The sequence below is a fragment of the Dendropsophus ebraccatus genome, chromosome 5, assembly GCF_027789765.1.
Source record: "Dendropsophus ebraccatus isolate aDenEbr1 chromosome 5, aDenEbr1.pat, whole genome shotgun sequence".
NCBI classification, from domain to species: Eukaryota; Metazoa; Chordata; class Amphibia; order Anura; family Hylidae; genus Dendropsophus; species Dendropsophus ebraccatus.
Genome location: NC_091458.1, coordinates 146,589,056 through 146,607,078, shown reverse-complemented (window position 1 = coordinate 146,607,078; position 18,023 = coordinate 146,589,056). Strand labels below are relative to the sequence as shown.

The window sequence follows — 18,023 nt, the reverse complement described above, 5'->3', positions numbered from 1 at the left end:
GCTAGGGACACTGTTTACATGAAGAGTGTCAGAAGGGAGGGGGGAGGAGGGGGAGATGGAGAGAACAACTCACACATAGTTTTTTTGTATTTTCATCAGAAAACAGCAGCTCAGAACTGGGGGAAGGAGACTGATAAGCTAATAAAAAGTATGGAACGAGTTGTAAGTCTCCGGGAGGGGGGATGATTCAACATGTATTTTACCTAACCGGATAACCCCATTAACTGTGGTTATATGACCATACAGCAGAGTCTTACCAGTCCACACATGAACCCTCATCCAACAATTTATAATTTTCTTTTTTGACTCTGTCCCCCCTATTTGCATTCTGACTGCTCTCCACAGGTGTAAAGGGTAAATGTTACAGCTTTCATTACTTATTTTATATCACACCTCATGGGGCTTGTTCTGGTAAAAAGTCGTTTTTATCACCTGTGGATTGGTGTATATGTGGGCGGGGCCTCACAGCCTTTGTGCCACATCGCTCCACTTAGCCCCGCCCCCATCCGTGACGTAATTGCTGCATAGGCCCGCCCCCTCAGCAGCCATTGGAAGGGCCAGCCTAAAGCTCTAGGCCCCAGCCCCCTAAAATGTCCCACACCAATGGCCGCTGAGAGGGCGAGGCCTATGCAGCGATGACGTCACGGATGTTGTGATTTATTCTGATTTATCTTATACTGTATGTCTATAAGGGCCCAAAGCCTAAAATTTTAAATAAAACTGCTGCTTGTTGCAGTTGGCACCACGAGAGCTAAAGACTTTACTAATTCACACTGAACAAAAACTACATCAGGAACACCTACTCAGTAGAGATGATCGAACATCGGAAAATTTTAGGTTCTATAGAACTCGAACCTTGTTGAACCTTCCGCATTTGATTCCCGATGCCTTCCCGGTCCGTGGAGAAGGAGGAGACAGCCCGGGTACCGCCTGGAATTTTGTGATTCAGCCTATTACCTGGACTGAGTCCAGAATTCCAGGCAGTATCGAGGCTGTATCCTCCTTCCCCACGGAAGGGGAAGGCATCGGGAATCAAATGCGGAAGGTTCGGCAAGGTTCGAGTTCTATAGAACCTAAGATTTTCCGATGTTCGATCATCTTTACTACTTAGTAAAGGTTTTTTGGTGATGATGGCGTGTAGTCGTCAGGATACAGAGTCCACAACATTGTCCATACTCAACTCAATCCACGTACACAACATTTACAGCATTTACCATTCAAGAATTGTGGTATGGTGACCAATATGGTGACCAATAGCCTCCCATAGACTCCCAGTATGACACGGAGGCTGGCGGGATACTGCGGCAGAATTCCGCCAGTTTTGCTCCATCTGAACTCCTTATAAGTACAAGACAGTAGTGTGGAGTCAACAAGTACATTTAAATTCAATGAATGTCCTCTGCCGCTCATGCAAATAAAGACACCTGTACATCATGCAGGTTGTGTATCAACTGAGGACAACTAACTTAGGCTAATTATATTATTAACTTTGCCAATTCTATTATCAGCTCTAGCAGCTTACCAGGAGACAATGCTCTTTGTTATGTAACAACTCAGTCAGTATAATGTCACTCTGTGGTTAAAGAGGTTTTGGTACTGTGTGACAGGAGAGCTGACCGTACAATGTGAGCACCCACAGGATTCTCTGCTGTGCTCTGGAATTAAGGGCGCTTTATAAATAAATAATAATACACATGCACAGTGAAGACTTGTCCCACTCTAAGCACACTACGATTTTTACGATCACAACCATTTACAGTCAGATGCTGTGTTCTGCATATAAACTGCTCCTTCAAAACCTTCAAAGCCGTAAATGTCTGAAAGCTTCTCTATCACTCACCAAAAAAAAAAATGACAAGAAAATAATAAAAAACAAATCAAATGTTTTAAGTTTTATTTCCTTAATGGGTACAGCACAGAAATAATTATAAAATTATTAAGATACATTAACTGCAACATTGCGTAAGATCATTGGCAAAGGTATAGTTTTATTTTGAAGTGAATGGTTTTTCGTTTGCTTTTTGCTCATGTTGCTTTAGCTTTTGGCTTTAAAGTCTGTGCTATGTGACACATTCAGGACAGACTTTAAGAAGCAAATTTTTTTATGCTAAAATCCTAGTGAATTACATACTGTACATACAAAAAATGCTCTATTACAGTATAACCCCAGTACCCCACCCCCTTCTAGAAATTATTTCACCACTTACAACAAATGTTTTGTAAGAAATGAACCCACCGTGTCATTGCAGGTAGCATGGCAGAGTAATGGACAAAATCAAAAAAATTCCAAGTGTTGATATGGACCAATCAAGATTCACCATACTAGAAAGTCTTGGCTAAGAAGTGCTTCCCGTCATAGAGCACTGCAACAAACCTTGCTGCAAATGCACAAAACACATCTTGGTATGTTACATTCGGTCTCCATGGGGGAAAATAACAAACACATAGGCTGCCACAGAAATGACATTCAGCTTGGTAGAAAGAAGTTCTATTTCGGACGACATCCTCGCCCCGTCCGTCATTTATATGTCCTAGGTCCTAAGTGTTTAGTCGTTTAAGTTAAAGTTAGGATTAAAACTTTACTGCCAACATCCCAAGTATCAACATATTGTCAGTGGCCCGAGTCCCTCCGAGCTAAGCATTCTGGGAAAGGGAATATAAGGCCTCGTGTTTCCCATCTTTGGGGCTCTATTTCATTTACTTAGAGGTGAACAGCACAAAGAAAATAACTATAACATCATTGTAAAGACCTATAAAAATAGGTCAGGAATGAGGACGAATGAAGGAAAAGTTGTTTTATATTTCCTAAGGTCTAAGCCGGTGACCCTCTCAGGAATGGCGAGGCTGCCAAAGGTGGGGACGCAACTTTTTACTTTAAAACCTTTACTCTGGCCCTATATATATATATATATATATATATATATATATATATGTATATATTTTAAGAGGAGCAATATCATATATATGTAAATAGCCTATTCTTACCTCACCCCGCTCCCCTGCTTTGTCTTTGGTCTCCTACTCCGCCACTTCTGAGATGGAGTCATCTCGACAGTGACAGCCGGTTCAGTCGATTACTGGCCGTGCCGATCAGAGCGCCTGGCGGGGGGACCCGAAGATGCTGCAGGAGGACCCCAGGGGATCGTGGTGAGGTAAGTATAAGATCTTTCTTATGTTCTATATAAGGGCAATATTACATAAAAAAATGTTAAAGGGCTGGAGAACCCCTTTAAAGTAGCAATACATCTTATGACCTATTATAATAGTTGTTCAGTGCAGAACAAGCAGATTGAAGATGAGAATGCCGATCATCTACAAACATCCGGTTAGACGCTGCTTCTAAACCCAGCAACCAGTCTGCTGAAATCTTTAAAGTGATATTGTCACCCCCCCCTCTCCATATAATGTGTTTTCAACACCATTCTTATATTCTGGAAATTTTGTAGCTTACTGAATAAAGGATTTCTTGGTGATCTCTCCGGTCAAAAATGCATCTTATTGTTGGTGGAGAGTGCCATCTGGGCCCCATCTCCCTGTCTACATTGGCACTGTAGTCCCCATCTCCTCTGTGACGTCATTGAAATGGGCCGATCTGGTGGCCCAGTCCCTGCCCCTCCGATGAAGTCACAGTAGGGACTAGGCCTTTCAGACTGTCCCGTTCTGGCGATGTGACAAAGAGCATGGGGACTAAGGCGCCTATGTAGGCGGGAAGAAGGGGCACAACGGCCGTGAAGGCCAATCCATCAACAATAACATGCATTTTTGACTAGACAGAGCACCAAAAAATCACTTCAAAACAAATCTATTCGCACATTCTAACCAAATAGCGCTGCCGAACTGATTCCAGTGGTGCCATTCATTCAGAGATCTTTCGCCTCATTCTGCAATTACGCCCGTTTTTCTTCTTATATGTTAAGTTTGTCTGGTGCACTGGAGACGGGCCCAACACCCCAGTGCACCAATATCTCCTCCTATCGCTGTCACACCTCATTCTATTCACGTGAGGCGCCACAGCGATGGGAGGAGATACTGGTGCACTGGGGGCATTACCATATAACAAGGAATGGACATTTCCCGCACTGCGGGAAATGGGGTGGCGGCCCTTTAAAGGAGAGTCACATAACAAAACCTATTAAAAAAGATTTTTTTTTTAGCTGAAGTAAAACAAGCCTATTGTTGCTGTTGTTTTTTATATAGAGTTTATATATATGTGGCTTTTAATTACACTGCACGGCACCTCTAAGTAAATAAAGCACAGGGGATAATGTCTGAACTGATGGGGACAAGAGTGACCATTGAAAAAGAGAATTGTACCTCATGAGGTTGGAGCTTTCCTCCCCAGAGGTAAGAACATTTGAAACCAATCCCTTTTTATGGCACTACATTTAACCATAAAACACTAACCCCATCCCTTTATCATGTCATCAGTAAAGATTAGTCCTCATTTCCACATCAGTATATTTGCTGGAGAATGTTTTTTGTTTAAATGTTTAAAAAAGTTCTCTCTTTTTTTCTTTTTTTTCTAATAAGACTTCCTAAAATTTCTTAATTTACACCAGATCGTATTTACAGCTTACTGGCGGAGCCTGTGGTCGGAGGAGAAATTAATTTCTATGGGTTTAATATAAAGATATTTATAGGATTCTTATCCAACATTCCAGATTCCCTTTAGCATGTACATAAACTTTGAAATATTATAAAAAAAAAAAGGAACTGCCGTCTGGGAGCGCGGAAACAATTTCCTAGCGTATGCCAATACTGCAATAGGAGGTGAAATAAAAGGTATTCCTTGTGCTTTAGTGGGTCCTGAATCTGCTACGTGACGGCCACAACAACGTTATCAGTCAAGCGTTGTATAAGAACCCTCAAGGAAGCACCTGTCAGTTGTGGCCATTTACAGTGTACGAATGCCAAGAGGAATGGATGCAGTAGAAATCCCGCAACAGGAATATTCTTTTTCTCCAGAGCGGTGCGGTGTCCTGATCTGGCCACATTTCATAGGACCATCCACCAGGTAGTTGTGACTTAAAAATAAAAAAAAACAGCCCACATCCAGGGTCATTGAACATGGGAGCCATGAAAGGAAGATCCGTCCACAGGCTCATTGATCATCGGAACTGGAAAAGAGACAAGAGGAGGAGACGTCCCCCCCTACTATGCGTAGAATTCTTCATGATTGTCCGGTTTTTGATAGGAAACGCTGGCTGGTTTGGGTTCTTCCAGAGCGTAACTCCCTTCATCTTTCTTTTTCATGCGATAGATCAGCAGCATCACTAGAAATGCAGCAAAAAGGGCCCCAACCACTCCTCCTACTATCACCGCTAGAAAAGCAAAAAAAAAAAAAAAAAAGTTAGTTAACAATGGCTTATTATTTTAATAAAAAAAAAAAAACAGATACAGACCATTGTGTATGACGTTTTTTGGAATTTCTGCAGTAGGTTACAATACAGTACATGTTTGGGGAACTGTGGGTTAAAGCTGTACAGTCGGACACGACCCCCACACCACCACTACCATTCTGTTGTGGTCCTCAATGAATGCCTGGCCCCAGGGTCTTTTTGTCTTCTCGGGCCAGTAATTAGTGTTAGTAAGGCGGAGACTAGAGCTTCCGTGCCCTGGGCCTGCAGCGCCTCTCCCTGCCTTTTTAGCCCAAATACCATCCCTAGGAGACAGACCCGGGACCAGGACTAGAAGGAGGAACACAACAGAATGGTACCAGTGGTTTTGGGTACGTGTCTGGCGGTACAGAGTCCCTTTAAGGAAAAAAAAACACCTATAGCCGCCTCCCCCCCCTCAGGATCCCAGCCTCAACCACTGACTGGCTGAATGGGTCCGCAAGCAACTTCTAAAGACAAGGAAGCATTGGGATGTAGAGAGAGGAGCTTTTAGATCCCGGGGTGGAATGAAGAAGGTAAGGGAGGGTTTGTTTTTTATTACACCAGCACCAATCTTATTTTTAGCCCACACCATCCTAAGTATCTTCCTAATAGCGACAACCCATTTAAGGCTCAAAATCACAACTGTTATAGCCCAATTCACTGGCATCAGACTGGATAAATAGTTATCACAACTATGTACAAGGAAGATGGAGGAGAGAGATGAAATGGCCTATATATAGTTTGGATGTATGAAATATAATACACTCTTTGAAGCATTGACCAAAGAGCTGCATTTTATGTCAGGATGGTGACATTTCGAGAGAGAAATTTCTAAAGAAATGTTGACCACATAAATAAAACGTGCTCTCCGATCAATATCTGAAATAATAGGTACGGCTCAAAGCCATGAATAAAACGCTTCAGCGGCCTGTTTATTATAGCTATTGGTGTGATAAGGGAGGAAAGCTGGTCATAAACACTATGGGGGGCATGTATGAAAAGGCGAATATGCCTATTTTTGGCGCAGATGGGGCAGATAGGCGTCAAAATATTAGCACAGGGTATTTTTGTGAATATTTTGTTCGCATCTGCCCCATCTGCGCCACCTTCGCCTGTGGGGCGGAGAGGGGGCGTTACGGGGGGGGGGGGGGGGGGGTGCGGCAGCACGCAGAGGGGGTGCAGCCTCTGTGTGCGCCGCAGTTATCATTTTTCTGCTGGAAAAATTACACTGAAACCTACGCCAGCTCTGAGCTGGCGCAGGTTTCAAAATCTTTGCACGGACGGGCTCCCTGCGATCAGGATTTATGTAGAGGCAGTGCGCCTCTACATAAATCCCCTGAGCTCCAGAGCTGCAGGGACATTTGTAAGCCGGACTTTATAAATGTTTCCCTATGGGTTTTTTAAAATGCACCTGTTGCCATTTTTTAAAAATTTTTAAAGAAATCAACAGGGGTTGTGATCAGAAGCAGTTTTGCAATATACTCGCTTTATTTATTTATTTTTTAAGTTTTGTATGTGTAATTCAACGTTATACATACGGCCAAACCGTGCTCCATGCTCCCTCCGTGCTGATATTTGGTCTTTTCTCAGTTCAAAATAAAAGACCAAACACAGGAAGTCCCCGTCCTCCGCTGCCCACACAAGGAAAGACACCAGTTTATCAGGTTGTATATCAGCTGAGGACAATTAACTAAGGGCTAATTGTTGCTTTGTAATACAACAACTCAGTCAGTATAATGTCACTGTGTTACAGAGGTTTTGGTGCTGTGTGACAGGAGAGCTGACCGTACAATGCGAGCACCCCCAAGGATTCTCTGCTATGTGATATTCTCTCTGAATGTGGCTGCGCAGCAGCTGTACACATGCGCAGTAAAGACTTGTGCTGCGTGCGTGCTCAGGAATGGCTGTCAATCAATACCAAGGCATGTCTGTGAGCAAATAAAGGGTGAGGACATTTGGCCTTTTTTTTTACAGAGAAAAGAACAAATATTGGAGGGAGCATGGACCACAGTTTGGCTGTTTGTATAACATTGATTTAAACATAGAAAAATATAATGAGTACCGTATTTTCCGGCATATAAGACGACCCCCAACTTTTCCAGTTAAAATATAGAGTTTGGGATATGCTCATCGTATAAGACTACCCCTCTTCCAATGCACACCAATAGCCCGGACACCTGCAGCTTGCTCTTCCCTTCATATGGTCGCCGCTTACCAGGGTGGATAAAAATCAATGATTTTTTTAAAAAAATCAAAAAAATCGGATTTTTTTGATTTAAATCGGATTTTTTTGATTTAAATCGGATTTTTTTCAATAAACTGCTTTTTGAGGAAAATATTTTACCATCCAAAGGTTCTTCCATCATGAGATAAAGCGGAGTTGTTTAACTCAGTAGAATAAAGGCTGTATATGTTCTCAAATGTTACAACATGAACAGAGTTGAGAAAAAGACCTTAATCCTATTGTTCTACAAACCTATGAATACAGAATCATCCCCTTCAGTACCAAGTCCAAGAAGTTAGACAATATGTTTCTGATTGTTTGGACTTTTTTTTTTTTTGTTTAGCCAAATTAGTTAACATGGATGTTTGTTTAAGCAAATAACGTATGCTGTAATGTTGTTATTGTTTCAGTTGAATAAATCCATTTAAATTGTTATTAAGTTCAGGATTATTTTTCTCCTTCCTAAGTACAACAGAACAGTGGTGTCCAAATATGAATGATTAACCCATTAAACTGGGGAGAAAAAAGTAATATAAAAAGTGATTCTAAAAATCTTCATCTACTTGCATGTTAAAGTAGCAAGAACTAGTTTAGGTAGAAACTTTGATTTAAATCACTGATTTAAATCAAGCCTTCCTGACTAGTGATTTAAATCGTGATTTAAATCGTGATTTAAATCAGTTTGATTTAAAACAAATCCACCCTGCCGCTTACGGAGGGGATGCGACCGTTTTTGAGCCACATCCACTGTATGTGGCGACCACAGATTCTCCAGTTCCGAAGTTTTCCAGCACCCACCCAATAAGACGACACCCGGCGTATAAGATGACCCCTTGATTAGTTAGAAGATTTTCCTGGGTTAAAAAGTAGTCTTATACACAGGAAAATACTGTATATTGCACAACTGCAAGTGATCACAACCCCTATCAATTTCTTCTTTTTTTTTTTTTTTTTTTTTTTTGCTACAATGGTGTTTTAGGTTTCTGCATTATGAAAACCCTCTATTTTTCGCAGAGAAAAAAAAAATCACTGACCACCTATAAATACAGCATGTATACCGGCCAAAAATACATTTGCTGTTATGTCATTTATTAGCATTGTTTGTATTTTATTAATTCTTTTCTTTATGATTAGTTTACATAAAAAAATCTGGATCTTATTGTTTCTGCAGCTTGTACGCATTACTATACAGTACAAGCTGCTGGATGCTGTTCAGTGTGCGTTCCGTCGGACGGCAGCCCCTTTTCTCTCCTCCCCGGAACAGTAATCTAGGCTGAAATCTAACATAGTCAATTGAAATAAACAGAAATCATATAAGACTGAGCCTAGATGAGCTTTCAGCAGAGGAGAGAGAAGGGGTGCAGGCTGAGCCGCCATCACATCTGTTTTGTGGCCCTAACAATCATCAGTTATCGGCAGCACGTCTCCCCGTGAGATGAGGTGCTGCTGACAATAATAGAACAATCGATCGTTTGTGCGGCTGTTAACACTTTTTTTAACATACTTTAGTAAAATATGAGAATCACTGGTTTAAACACACTTTTATAAGTTTGGGGCTATGTTCACATAGTAAAATAAGAGCAAAGTACAACAGTAAAATATGTATAAAATGCTAATTTATTTTTAATCTAAAAATATGCTACATTACTGCTATAAATTTATGTACAGACTAGTATTGAGCAGATGTGTGATACTGTTCATGTTCGGCAACGTTCTCTGAACCCAAATGCTTGGCATTGATTCCCCGCAGCTGCAGAAGGTGGATGCAGCCCTAAGGAGTCCTGGAAAATATGGATATAGCCATAGGTCATCGGCTGTATCCATGTTTTCCAGGTCCCTAGGACAGCATCCAACTTCTGCCAAGCGTTTGGGTTAGGAGAACGTTGCTGAACATGAAAAGTTTCACAGGTCCGCTCAGCACTAGCACAGGCTGATATGAAACGGCTGGAGAAATAAAAGTGCTTGTATAGATTACAAATAGTCACTCACCTATTAACACTTCTCTTCTCTCCAGAATGTTCTTTTGAGGCATCTGTGCCAGGGTATTCCCAGAATCTATAGTGTTGTCAATAAGACCAGTGTCTAATTTTCTCCCTCGACCATGATCAGTGGGTGATGTGCCGGGGGGCAATACTTCATTACCCAGGTCAATAACTGTGGGCGGCTGCGTTTGTGATGCTTCCTCTTCCTCTCGAATCTCAAAGTCTCCGCTTGGGCCTCCACTCACTGGCACCTCTATATCCCTGTCGCGAGCAGTCGCTACTGTCACCTCCCAGCTGTCTGTCTGTCACCGAAAAAGAGAAAGGATGGATAAGTGAAATGGGCCAATAATTTATCAATACGGCAACATTTGAAAGATTCCAGAATAATGAAAAAACTTGCAAGTTCCTTACACACTTGTAGCTTTCACTTTCTTATTGTAAGAGCAGTGAGACTATGGGACTCTCTATATTCTATACTGTAAGAGCAGTGAGACTATGGAACTCTATATTCTTTACTGTAAATGCAGTGAGACTATGGGACTCTATTCTATACTGTAAGAGCAGTGAGACTATGGAACTCTCTATATTCTTTACTGTAAATGCAGTGAGACTATGGGTCTCTCTATATTCTATACTGTAAGAGCAGTGAAACTATGCAACTCTCTATACTGTAAATGCAGTGAGACTATGGGACTCTCTATATTCTATACTGTAAGAGCAGTGAAACTATGCAACTCTCTATATTCTTTACTGTAAATGCAGTGAGACTATGGGACTCTCTATATTCTATACTGTAAGAGCAGTGAGACTATGGAACTCTATATTCTTTACTGTAAATGCAGTGAGACTATGGGACTCTCTATATTCTATACTGTAAGAGCAGTGAGACTATGGAACTCTCTATATTCTTTACTGTAAATGCAGTGAGACTATGGGACTCTCTATATTCTATACTGTAAGAGCAGTGAGACTATGGAACTCTCTATATTCTTTACTGTAAATGCAGTGAGACTATGGGACTCTCTATATTTTATACTGTAAGAGCAGTGAGACTATGGAACTCTCTATATTCTTTACTGTAAATGCAGTGAGACTATGGGACTCTCTATATTTTATACTGTAAGAGCAGTGAGACTATGGAACTCTCTATATTCTTTACTGTAAATGCAGTGAGACTATGGGACTCTCTATATTCTATACTGTAAGAGCAGTGAGACTATGGGACTCTCTATATTCTATACTGTAAGAGCAGTGAGACTATGGAACTCTCTATATTCTTTACTGTAAATGCAGTGAGACTATGTGACTCTCTATATTCTTTACTGTAAGAGCAGTGAAACTATGCAACTCTCTATATTCTTTACTGTAAATGCAGTGAGACTATGGGACTCTCTATATTCTATACTGTAAGAGCAGTGAGACTATGGAACTCTCTATATTCTTTACTGTAAATGCAGTGAGACTATGGGACTCTCTATATTCTATACTGTAAGAGCAGTGAGACTATGGAACTCTCTATATTCTTTACTGTAGGAGCAGTGAGACTATGGGACTCTCTATATTCTATACTGTATGAGCAGTGAGACTATGGAACTCTCTATATTCTTTACTGTAAGAGCAGTGAGACTATGGAACTCTCTATATTCTTTACTGTAAATGCAGTGAGACTATGGAACTCTCTATATTCTTTACTGTAAATGCAGTGAGACTATGGGACTCTCTATATTCTATACTGTAAGAGCAGTGAGACTATGGAACTCTCTATATTCTTTACTGTAAATGCAGTGAGACTATGTGACTCTCTATATTCTATACTGTAAGAGCAGTGAGACTATGGAACTCTCTATATTCTTTACTGTAAATGCAATGAGACTATGGGACTCTCTATATTTTATACTGTAAGAGCAGTGAGACTATGGAACTCTCTATATTGTTTACTGTAAATGCAGTGAGACTATGTGACTCTATATTCTATACTGTAAGAGCAGTGAGACTATGGAACTCTCTATTTTCTTTACTGTAAATGCAATGAGACTATGGGACTCTCTATATTTTATACTGTAAGAGCAGTGAGACTATGGAACTCTCTATATTCTTTACTGTAAATGCAGTGAGACTATGGGACTCTCTATATTCTATACTGTAAGAGCAGTGAGACTATGGAACTCTCTATATTCTTTACTGTAAGAGCAGTGAGACTATGGAACTCTCTATATTCTTTACTGTAAATGCAGTGAGACTATGGGACTCTCTATATTCTATACTGTAAGAGCAGTGAGACCATGGAACTCTCTATATTCTTTACTGTAAATGCAGTGAGACTATGGGACTCTCTATATTCTATACTGTAAGAGCAGTGAGACTATGGAACTCTCTATATTCTTTACTGTAAGAGCAGTGAGACTATGGAACTCTCTGCCACATGATGTTGTCATGGCTGATTCATTATATAAGTACGAGGGAGGCCTGGATGCTTTTCTCGATAAATATAATATTACAAGTTATGGGCATTGGATTACATGTGATAGGACGGTGATCCAGGTATTATTCTGATGCCATTGGAGTTGGGAAGGAGTTTTCCCCCCATAATGGGACAATTGGCATCTGCCTCATAAGGGCTTTTGCCTTCCTCTGGATCAACGCAGTAGGATTTCTGTGTGTTTAACTTGATGGACTCTTGTCTTTCTTCAACCTTATTAACTATGTTACTGTGTTACGTCTCCATTTCCTAGTATTAACCTATGCTCTATTCACATAGTTATCCTGATATACACTGATCAACCATAGTATTAAAGGGGTACTCTGGGCGGGAGCCTTCTATATGCCTGGGGACAGGTTGCTTGAATGTAATAAAGAGCACTTACCTCCCTATCTCCTGTGGCGCCGGTACCCTACTAATACGTACCACTGTTTGCCTGCTTCCAGGAGTTGTGTTGTGACACTGTAGCGGCTGCAGCGGTTTCCCACCTCAGTCGCTGACTGGTTAGATGAGCCTGGAACATTACAACCCCAGGTCCCGGTAGCGGCCAAACAGTGGGACGGATTAGTAAGGTACCAGCACCACAGGAGATAGAGAGTAAGTGCTCTTTATTACTTTCAAACAACCTGTCCCCAGGCAAATATTAAAAAAGGCTCCCACCCAAAGCGCCCCTTTAATACACTGATAGCTGAAGTGTATAAGGTTAGGTTCACACAGCGTTTTTGCTGTCTGTTTAATGTGTACATACAGTATGGAAACACAGATGCAGTGGCATGCCATCTGTCAGAATCCATTTTCCATTGAATATTATAAGAAAAGTACTGAAACAGGTCTGTTATTTTTTAAAAAATTTTAAAGCAGTTTTTCTATTTCAAATATCTTTATTGTGTATATGATGGGGGAAGTGTATACGGTAAGTCCTAGCTCTTACGGGTTGCTGATAAACTTTTATGTTTTTGCCTTTTTTAAAATTCTTTAGCGTACACAAAAATGGGGTTGCCCATGTTTCTCTGTATGTTAAAAGTAAACGTTCAAAAATGGATACAGTGAAAGGGATGCAAAAACGCAGTGTGAACCCAGCCTAACACTGGCTGTCTTGTGACAATGGTGCCTGGCAAGTGGTGGGAATTTCCACCTGTTTTGCTCAGTGTGAACAGGCCCTTAAACTGAATTTTACATCATCTATAAAAAGTGGAGCGATTGGAAAAAGTAAGGTTTGACTTTTGTACACTGAAAAGCTGGCATACTGTACATGGTGTAATAAATTCCTCATTTAATGCATTACAGCGGTTGGCCACGTGTGTGTCTTTCTTACCTAGGGAAAAGGCACTAGGATGCAATAATGGCAGGGTGATGCTGGTGGTAGTACTACCTAACCTTTTTGAAGTACGTCTTTTCCTGGAAACAGTGTTCTCCAATAGCAGTGGTCACTTTAACCCCCTTCCGCCGCCGCACTGTTAATTAACGTCGCTGCAGCCTATGCCCGATGCTGCAGCGACAGTAACTAATGCTGTAGGATGACACAGGTGCAGGAGCTACACCTGTATCATCCGCGGCGGGTCCCGGCTATCAATGATAGCGGGGGACCCGCCGCAACTCTCAGCACTGGAGCTGCGCTCCGGTGCTGAGAGTTAACCCTATAGGTACTGCGGTCAGCACGACCGCAGCATCTATAGGGCTCCAGAGAGAGAGAATTCTCCCTCTACAGAGGGAGAATTCTCCCTCCAGTATCCATTGGGGCTCTGCGAAATAATTGCAGAGCCCCGATGGTAGCAATGGAAACCAGAAGCCTCAATCTCATCGAACTTCTGTGGGTTCTCGGAGCTCAATCAAGGGAGGCACAACCTGACAACTTAATAGTCACAATTAGAGTGCATGCTAGGATTCATGGGTGCAGACCTAAGGCTGCCTGGAAAACATGGATACAGCCATAGGCCATAGGCTATATCCATGTTTTCTAGGACTCCCTAGGGCTACATCCAGCTTCTTCAGCTGCCGGTAATAAAATGCCACAAGAGCAAGTCCAGAGAAATCCAAGCATGCTTGAGGTGCGCCATCTTTAGTCACAATGTAGATGGTGTTTTTTATTTCCTTAAAGTCACCAAATCTCTGACTAAACTAACACAGTGGAAAGGCCTGCACCAACCAATGTTTTGTGGATCTACATTACTCCTTGGCTAAATTACTTTTTCCCCAAAACTTTTTGAAACTTTATTAAAAATTTTAATCCAACATAACTTCTGTTCTCCCATCCTTGTCTCTCACCTGTGGTTGTTGAGTAGGAGTCACGTCTTCGAAATCCTCTATGTCACTGTCGCCTGCGATAGTTGTCTGTATAGTTCTGTCTTCTTGTGTCGGCCACTGCTGGCTGCTTCCCTGGACTGGAATGGTCCCAATGCTTTTAGTAATATCGTCCCATCCCTTTGTTTCCTCCTCTGTAGTAGTAGGCATTATTGTTGTTAATGTGGACGGTATAATGACAGGCTGTAATCGGCGTACCTCCGTTGTCCTGGCCGTTGCTGTGGTTACAGCCGCAGTAGTTGCTGCTTCTTTGGAAGGAATGGTTGGTGTCGGGGCAGCTGTAATGGACGGTGTTTCTGGAGCTTCAGGAAGAACCCATTGGTGATGTCGATGGACTAATGATGATTGTGTTGTGGGAGGAAGCCAAGTAGTCTGCACTGGAGGAAGGGCGTCCGCTGTAGGTGCTGGTTTTAGTGCTGTGGCTGTTGGAGGTGCAATAGGTGTTTCCGTAGTGAACCTGACCCCAAAATCCAGCCTGGACTCCATCTCGAAGTCTAAAAAAGAAGATAAACAGAGTGATTGTTTTTACACCATTCGCCCTAGGGTAAAACTGGCTTGTTATACATGTTCTTTAAGTCAGTACGATTACAACAATATGTAACATATACCTTTTACTTTACTTGATGGCTTTTAAAAAATTAAAACCTCTAAAAAATATATATATGTTCCTTAAAATCGCTCTATTCCCATGCTTATAACACTTTTATCCTTTGGTCTATGGGGCTGTGTGAGGTGTCATTTTTTTGCGCCATGATCTGTACTTTCTATTGTTCTTCTAGTTGCGTATATGCGATTTTTTGATTGCTTTTTAATATATTTTTTTAGATTTGATGCAACCAAAAATGCACAATTTTGCCCTTTAAATTTTTTTGCGCTTACGCCATTTACCATGAGAGATCAGGAGTGTGATAAATTAATAGTTCAGGTGATTACGCACGCAGCGATACCAAATATGTTTATTTATTTATTTTGATTTATATATGGGAAAAGGGGGGTGATGTAACTAGTGGTACATTTGCTTTAAAGGAAAAGAAGAATTTAACAGTGGAGCGGCTACCGAAATGCTTTGTCCGACCCACACTCCTAACTAATAATAGTGAAATGGCGCAGATCACCGTTCCAATATTCATTAGAAGGGTTGGAGTAGTGTGTCAATCACTAATATAGAGAGAAAACGGTGCAGAGGATGAAAGTAAGAAACTTTCTTTCATCCTCAGTGCCCCGTGTCCTATAGGGACATTTCAGCAGGTTAGACTTTGCTGGTATATCACTGGGATGGTGAATATATAGGTCAAGTGCAAACAGCATAGTGGTAACATGACTTTTACAGTCAGAAAGAATATAGCTGAGGAAAAAACCTAAGTATGGAACAATCATCTATACACATGTAAAGCAGCTATCCCGTATGACCTTTTCATAAAATGTTAATCCACGTAGCTAACAAATTCTCTATACTCCTCGTATACTGTGCCCACCACAGTTTCCCGTATTAGCACAGTTTCCCAGACAATTTGCTTGTAATGAGTGTAAATTCACTGGCACAGAAGCAAAGGAGTGTGAGTGGATAAAATATACCAGAGGCGGCTGCTTACTATTATGCTGGGATCCATTCTCAGCTTATCTCTATTGTCATTTAAACAGAACAAAATTAACAGAGCTAGAAGTATAATGTAAGCTACATAGGCAGATGCAGAAAACTCAGCTGACCTTCCACAACCGGTAATGTAGAAACGGTGCATTTCAACATCAAAAACATTTAAGAAGAAAAACATGCACATCGATGAGACGTAACTACAGCTGGAAGATATGTCTGCAAATTGGACGTGATTGCCACAACTTAAGCCTATCTAACGTGATTTATTACAACGCACCAATACAAAAGCTTCTATTAATGATCCATTATTCTATTACTTGTATTTACTGTCTACAGGTTTTTCCTCGTCTAAAGTTCCTAGTCTTTAACCACTTCATGACGCAGCCAATTTTCGTTTTGGTGTATTAATTTTTTCCTCCTTACCTTTTTAAACTCTTTATTGGAAGTAAGATGCTTTGGTCACATGATGCCTCTCAACTAATGCAAGCAGTTTGTAGTCCAGCCCCTGTTAGCCTGAAAAACTAGTCTAAACCAATCTAAACTATTAAAGAGGTTGTCTATGAAAAATGTTTAATGGGGCACCCTGCCGGGGCTGCAGGTTGCATGTCAGTAATGTATACTATAAGAGAAACAGATCACTAATCTCAGGGAGACCAGCCAAACGATAACACTGCCGGCTGCTAGTGAAAGCGCTCAATGCAGTGAAATCCTAGGTGCATTGCCCCCTTGGAAACATGAATATGCAAAAGAAGAGCCTGTGGTGCCTCATTAAAGAGTCTCGAAACACAGGACTAGCCAGATATCCCTCCAGGAAGGACCCAGCCAAGGGATAGCTCCTGTAAGGAAACCACCAAAACCACCATATTAAGTGGCCCTATAAGTCAATGTAATGATAAGGGAAAAACCAAGGCCAGGTAACCATCCCCATACAGCTGTTTCGGGGTGTTGCCCCTCATCAGTGTGGAGCAGGATTCTGGCTGGGTGGGAGCAATGCCTAGTAGAGCCATAAGAGAAACAGAGCATTGCCCCCTGGGAAACATGAATATGCAAAAAAAAGAGCCCGTGGAGCCTTTTAGAAGAGTCTCGAAACACAGGACTAGCCAGATATCCCTCCGGGAAGGACCCAGCCAAGGGGTGGCTCCTGTAAGGAAACCACCAAAACCATGTATACTACTTCTATAGTAATGTATACTTACCTGTCCCGCTGCTAACAGATATCAGGCTGTCCGTCCTCTGGTGATCACAGTGTTTTCGAAACATCCAGTGACATCCCGCTCCCTCCAGAAATGGACGGTCAGCATAGGTCCTATACTGTCTATGTTGACAGGCATTTCTGGAGGGAGCAGCACATCACCAGATGTTTCCAAAACACAGAGAGCGGCGGAAAGTGGGTGGCCCGACATCTGGCAGGGGCGGGGAGAGGGACATGTAAGTATACATTACTGATATGTGCCCTGCAGCCCCAGCAGGATGCCCAATTGTCAATTTTATCCCACACAATCCCTTTAAGCTACACTTTTCTCAGGATTTTGTGTAACAATATTCAGCAAGAACAAACAAACAAGACAGCTGAAGAGAAGTTCCAGACTCCTGAGCTCAAACTAATCATCTGCAAAGGTCAAACCAAAGAAGGAGATTTTCGATCCATGTGAAGAGATGTGTTCCCTCATCAAGGACTGAATCTTTCTCCGGTGTCTACAAGAAGAACATGCTACAAGAGATCTTTACTCTAACAGTGTCAGTACCTGTGAAGTGTCACTACCTGTAAATAGGACAAGGTACAACAGACTGTATGTTGAGTCTAGTCTCAAGTGGTAAAGGCCCCAAGTGACTCCAAGTGGGATGTTTTAAAAAAAGTCAGGCCCCGGGGCCTCACACACCGACTCAGGACCGGGAAAGTAAGGAGACCAGTGTTTGGAAGTTTTCTTTTTAACAAGGCTACCCAAAGTCCCCCTTGGCCCGGTCCTGAAAGGGTTAAACATCCTGCACAAGAAAAATGGAAGACAGACTACGTTGTTGCTTTAAGTAACATGCCACTTTTTATCTTTTTCTTTTTTATATTTTA

At 41.6% G+C, this 18,023-nt stretch overlaps 1 protein-coding gene across 2 annotated transcripts in view; it reads right to left on the bottom strand.

Annotated features, from left to right (window-relative positions):
• Positions 1 to 1,880: 1,880 nt before the first annotated feature.
• The window catches only part of SDC3 (syndecan 3), an 81,075-nt gene continuing 64,932 nt past the window's right edge, over positions 1,881 to 18,023 (bottom strand). The window contains exons 3-6 of one of the 2 annotated variants that reach the window (XR_011363226.1): positions 14,329 to 14,858; positions 9,592 to 9,886; positions 4,059 to 5,321; positions 1,881 to 3,968 (exon numbers count right to left, since the gene is read on the bottom strand). Coding sequence is in view for 1 of the 2 variants with exons in the window: in XM_069971567.1 (XP_069827668.1) it covers positions 5,155 to 5,321; positions 9,592 to 9,886; positions 14,329 to 14,858 (992 nt within the window). In the remaining variant the exon portion in view is untranslated. Of the gene's footprint in view, positions 5,322 to 9,591; positions 9,887 to 14,328; positions 14,859 to 18,023 lie in introns of both variants that reach the window. The other variant, XM_069971567.1, reaches the window with a different exon arrangement.